Source organism: Gymnoscopelus braueri (assembly GCF_963280865.1).
Source record: "Gymnoscopelus braueri genome assembly, chromosome: 8".
Classification (NCBI taxonomy): domain Eukaryota; kingdom Metazoa; phylum Chordata; class Actinopteri; order Myctophiformes; family Myctophidae; genus Gymnoscopelus; species Gymnoscopelus braueri.
Genome location: NC_137609.1, coordinates 56,598,572 through 56,604,571, shown reverse-complemented (window position 1 = coordinate 56,604,571; position 6,000 = coordinate 56,598,572). Strand labels below are relative to the sequence as shown.

Genomic DNA, 6,000 nt, shown 5'->3' with positions numbered 1-6,000 from the left:
CAATAAAAAAAATAAAAAATAATAATCTCTCATGCTCCCTGGATGAATAAAGCGGTGTTGGTTTCCTTAAAGAAGTGTCTCTAGTCAGTCAGCTGGTGGAAAGTGTTTATAAACAATGTGTTTGTACAAGTTTCACCCTTGGCTGTTCCGTCATCCAGAGTGACTGTTTAAGTTAGCCAAATTGTTGACCAATCTGTAAAATAAATGCTTACCAATAGCTTTCTTCACTCATATGTTCATAAAGGTGTCTACAAACACCTCTCAATCTGTTCCAACGCAACTCCCTTGGGAAACTTTGTGGGGAACCAATCAAAGTTGGGGTACCCGGAGGGCCTGGGCAAAAAACCTGGAACATTTTAAATAGGCCAATATGAACTTGTGGGATGTCTAATTGTAGGTTTTCAGAATCCATTCCAACCATTAGATTTTAGTAAAAATATTACTCCTGGCCTTAAAATCGTACACTCCTACTTTTCAGGAGGCCTATCCATCAAATTGTGGTGGCCGTAATTGTCACTTATTTATCTTTGTTGAGTGGTATGTTTTGATTCTTGGGTTCTTAGAAAGTCAAATAAAGATATCTCCATTTCCCCCTGAACGAACCAATCAATGTTAGGGTCTGAACATCCAATAAATACAAGGTGTCATGTTTGTTGTCTTCAGAGTCTGGACTTCACCATGAAGGCTGCTTTGCTTCTGTTCCTGTTGTGTCTGGCTGAGGCTGATGACCTCCGCTATGAGGTCAAGCTGATGTTCCAACAGCTGAAGAGCAACCTGGAAGGACAAACTGCAGGTTAGGATGTTTACCTTTCAAACATGACTGAGCTCATTTTAACTAGTTACTTTGTAGATTTTGATTAGTATTATTACAAAACATACATTAACCACTTCAGCCCTATATACATTTCGGCCATTTAAAAATGCGACGCATTGTGAGCTTGTAGATCTGCTATTATCAAAAGAGTTTTATACATTTGTAAACTTGTGAAACGGGACATTCTGCATAACGACTACTTTCTACTTTTGGTACTTTAAGTACATTTTGATACCAATACTTTTGTACTTTTACTCAAGTGTTTTAATACCGGACTTATACTTGTATAACTGAGTTTATTATTTCATAGCTTCGTAAGGTACTTACTATGGGATATCATCGCCCCCTGGCGATCATACAGAGCACACACAGACTCCCGAATTCAAATTCCTATTGGAGTAGGGTCGTGTGACGCAAAACACCGGCGACCGGTGATGGTATAAATACCACTGCGTCATAAGAGCTCGTTCTCTTTTTCCACTCTGCTTACGAGACTGCGCACGAGCCAAACTAGCATGGAGAAAACTTGTCGAATTCCAACACAACCCAAAGCGAGGGCATTGGCGTGCCACTCCACGGGTGCTTTCTTAAAAATCCGTTTTCAGTTCTTTTAACTCTCCCGAGTTCCTTCGATTAATTTTATTTTACTTTCTTTCCTATCCTCTCCGTTTTCTCGCCACGAGGCGAAAGCTAAAAGCTAAGCTAACCGCTAACGTTAAGTCCTACACAAAGCAGCTAGGCTAGCTACCTAGCCTTTGTTGTTTGTTTGCCTCGTGTTCGACGGAGAAAAAGAAAGAATGGAGGTGCCTCGTCCATGCGCCATGCGAGGATATGAATACCTCGTAGCTGCGGACGATGACCACCGCCTCTGCCTGTCCTGCCTGGGGACTAACCACGCCTGGCTCGCCCGTAACGACGGAGACGAGCTCGGGTGCGGGCCCTGCAGGAGCTTCTCTGAGGCCCAGTTGGAGCGACGCCTGGCCAGGGCCGTATCGCTAGCTGCCTCAGGTAACGGCTGTGTTAGCCCCGAGGCGCCGCCCGCCAAAGCACCAAGGGCGCCGAAGGCTAGCACTATAGCCTGGGGGCCATGGGCCCTCCTCTCTACTCGGCCCCACGTTCCAGTGGAGCCATCAGCAAGATCCGGGATGAGGAGGCCTTAAGGACCACCTCCTCAACCCCGGACCCAGACACAGCTGCCGAGGCCGTCCAAAGCATCCAGCTCCAGAGCCAGCTCCTGGGAGCGTCCTCAAGGCTCTTTAGGCGCTCAGGATGTCAGGCGCAAGGATGAGAAACGCGCTCCACCTCCTACACCTTCGCCTAGACCGCAACGTAAGGACAGCGGGCCTAGTCGCAGAGGGAGGCAGCCGAAGTGACACTCATCGCCCGATTATCGGGCAATGGGGGAAAGGGGGTTCTCAGTAGACAAAAATGTAATTCCATCTGCATCTCTGCAGTACCTTTTTCCGGCCAGCAGAGGGCGGCAAAACGCCTCTGGGGCTCGGAAAGGGCACATAATGGCCGCCTCTCTCAGTCGCCCCAAAATGGCGGCAGAGAGGCGGAAGTTTACGTCACAGAGAACCCCGGTGTTACACCAGCAAAGCTCCCCAAGGGGAACACTAGTTTCGCTCCGAGTGGAAACACCGCACGTCAGGTCCGTTCCCCTCGACCTCACCAACATGGCGGACGAGGTGCGACGGAACTCACATCAACAAACCCCGGTGTTACTCCGTCAGCATTACCCGAGGGGAGTTGCAGTCCGGACAGACACAACAACGAGGTTTGGTTCCGAGGTTACGTCACGCAGAGCGACAGCGCCTCACGTTCCCATGGGAACGGACGCTCGCTCTGTGACGACACCGACATTAGCCCGGTTAGCGCTAGCAAGCGATGCTAGAGGGCGGATGTCGACGGTGTGTGGGATTCCCCGTCTACGTCACGGGCTTTCCCCGCTGTCGGACGGTCCGAACCCATCGGGGCAGATGACGTCAACAGCCCCCACCTTCCCCTTGACTCCCCTCGCTCAATGTTCTTCCAAATGGAAAGCGTGCGCACCGAATCCTTGGGTACTACGTACCGTACTAAAAGGATACAGGTTGCAATTCACGAGCATACCTCCACTAACAAGCAATGTAGTGTTCCCCCGTGCGTCAGGCCAAGCGGCCATAACGCTGAGGGAAGAGGTTCTGGCTCTCCTGAGCAAGGGCGCAATCAGGGAATTATCTCCGAATCAGAACCGACTGGGTTTTTATTCAGAGTACTTCCTGGTGAAAAAGAAGGGGGGGGGGCGTAAGACCTATTCTGAACAGGTTCCTAAGAGTTTTCAAATTTGGTATGCTCACAACGGCGACGTTGTTGCAAACAATACGACAAGGAGATTGGTGGACGAGTATAGACCTCAAGGATGCCTATTTTCACGTCTCAATCTACCCGCCGCACCGCAAGTTCCTGCGCTTTGGCTACGAAGGGAGGGTGTACGAGTACATGGTGCTCCCTTTTGGCATGTCACTGAGCCCCCGGGTGTTCGTGAAATGCACAGAGGCGGCGATAGCTCCGCTGCGTCAGCAGGGTCTGCGTCTGACGACGTACATAGACGATTGGCTGCTGGCAGCGGAATCGAGGGAACAGGTAGCGCGGCACACGGAGATGGCCATTGCGCACCTGCAGTCCCTGGGGTTCACAATCAACGCTCAGAATAGCGTTTTGATCCCATCCCAGCAAGCCACCTTCGTGGGGATATCTTTGGATTCCACCACGATGGTGGCGCGCCTGTCCCAGGACAGGATGGCGAGCTTCTTGGCATGTGTGCGCTCCATGCGCCTGGGGCGCAGGGTCACGTACAGGACATGCATGCAAGCCGCGGGTCTCATGGCCTCGGCCATACATCTGATCCAGCTGGGCAGATTCTACATGAGACCTTTCCTGAGATGGATGCGGTCTCTGAGGATACCGCATTCCATGGGCTCTCGGAAGGTGGTAGTGTCACCACGCTGTGTAACGTCACTCTAACCGTGGACACGGGCGACTTTCTTGTCCGAAGGGGTCAAGATAGGCGCTGCGGTGTCCTGGAAGGTGATCACCACGGACGCCAGCCTCTCCGGTTGGGGGGCTGTCCACGACGGCTACTCAGCCCGGGGGTTGTGGGACTCCTCCCAGAGGAGAGCCCACATCTCTTCCTCGCTCTCAAACATTTCGAGAGCCGCATCGTGGGGTGCAGTGTCCGGGTCAGAACGGACAATACCACAACGATGTGTTATGTCAACAAACAAGGAGGCTTGGGTTCCCTTGTGTTGGACAAGCTAGCACGCGAGCTGACGCTCTGGAGCGTGCAACGCTTGGCACAGCTGCATGCCGTCCACGTGCCGGGCCACCTGAACAGCGGGGCGGAGCTGCTGTCCAGAGGGGGGCTCCGGTACGACGATTGGTCGCTGTGCCAGAGGGCCGTGGATCTGATCTGGGCCCGGTTTGGCCGGGCCCAGGTCGATCTGTTTGCGTCCAGAGAGAACGCGAAGTGTTCTCGGTTCTTCTCGATCAGGGCCAAGGACCAGTCCTTGGGAGTAGACGTTCTGGCGCACGAGTGGCCGAGCGGTCTACTTTTTGCCTCTGACTCTGATCCGTCCAACAATGGAACGGATCAGGACCCAGGGTGGGAGGGTTCTGTTGGTAGCACCAGCGTGGGGCACGTGGAGGACGGAGATCTCCCCCCTCCTCTACGACGAGCCGTGGCCTCTCCCCCTGTTCAGAGACCTCCTGAGACAGGGCGGCAACGAGATTTGCCACGAGCACCCCCAGACTCTGGATCTGTGGGTTTACCCCGTGAGAGGTCGAGTCTAGCCTCGCAAGGCCTGCCCCCTGCAGTGGTAGCCACTATACAGGGGGCTAGGGCGGATTCTACCAGACGTCAGTGCGACGTTAGGTGGAATATGTTCGAGACATGGTGCCTGGGGCAATCACCTCCAGTGGTGGCTTTTCAGGCCCCGGTGAGATGCGTTCTGGTCTACCTACAGGCTTTCTCTACCATCAAGTTGTACCTGGCAGCCATCTCCGCTTGCCACGATAGATTCGATGGCCAGTCGGTGGGCGAGCACTGGCTGGTGCGACGGTTTATGTCCGGCGCCAAGCGTGCTAGGCCAGTGAACAGACCTTTGTTTCCTAAGTGGGACCTGACTGTGGTGCTGGACGCACTGTGTCGGCCCCCCTTTGAGCCTCTTGTAACGTTGGATCTGAAGATCATGAGTTTCAAAACGGTGCTCTTGGTGGCCCTTTGTACGGCGAAACGCGTTGGTGACATGCAGGCGCTCTCTGTGAGCGGGGACTGCATGTGGTTTTCAGACGACGTCAAGAGGGTTTTGTTGAAACCCAACTTGACGTTTGTGTCTAAAACCGGCACGGTTGCCAGGGCCCCGGTGGAACTGGGGGCTTTCCATCCTCCGCCGTTCACTTCGGCAGAGGATGAGCAAATGCACTGTCTCTGTCCAGTTAGGGCCTTAAGGCTCTACTGTCGGAGGACGGCGGTCGGCCGCCTGTCGTCTCAGCTTTTCGGCTCCTTTGGTCGAGGTCAGAGGACGGCGGTGGCTAGACCGACTCTGTCCAGATGGATCGTGGAGGCGATTCGGTTGGCATATGAGAGTAGCGGGGTCGCGGTCCCGTTGGGGCTGCGGGCCCACTCTACTCGGGGTGTTGCTGCATCTTGGGCCCTCTACAAAGGGGTGTCGATGCAGGAAATATGCTCTGCAGCTAACTGGTCGTTTCCCTTGACCTTTGCATCTTTCTACAGCCTGGACGTGGCGGCATCCGAGATGGCGCGCACGATCTTGGGTGTAGCGGCTGGCTCCAGTAGGTTCCTTCCTACTGGTGAGCTACAGCTGGTTCAGGGCAGGGAATGCGGGGCTTGCCGGAGGGCATGTTCTCTTTCCCTGCCTGGATGGCCTTTTCGGCCTTCAAGGGTAGGTAACATAAACATGCCTGGTGGTATGTGGTTTCCTACTACTTGTAGATAACAGCTGGTGCAGGGGGACTGCGAGCCATGCTTGGGGGCATGTTTCTCTTTCCCTGCCGGGCTGACATTTCAGGCCCTCTCTAGACCTGCTAGGCATGGTCTGGGAGGAGGAGAGCTTGGTTTCTCGGTCACGGGCCGGTCAGACCGGGGGTCTGGTCGGGTTGGTGACTAGGGACATGACTTATGTCTG

General features: G+C 53.8%; 1 protein-coding gene across 1 annotated transcript in view; it reads left to right on the top strand.

The window, feature by feature from the left end:
• Positions 1-666: 666 nt before the first annotated feature.
• LOC308089728 (caprin-2-like) overlaps positions 667-6,000 on the top strand; it is a 30,154-nt gene continuing 24,820 nt past the window's right edge. Inside the window, exon 1 of the mRNA XM_080434621.1 lies at positions 667-793. Within this exon, the coding sequence (XP_080290747.1) occupies positions 679-793 (115 nt within the window). The 5' untranslated portion in view covers positions 667-678. The remainder of the gene's footprint in view (positions 794-6,000) is intronic.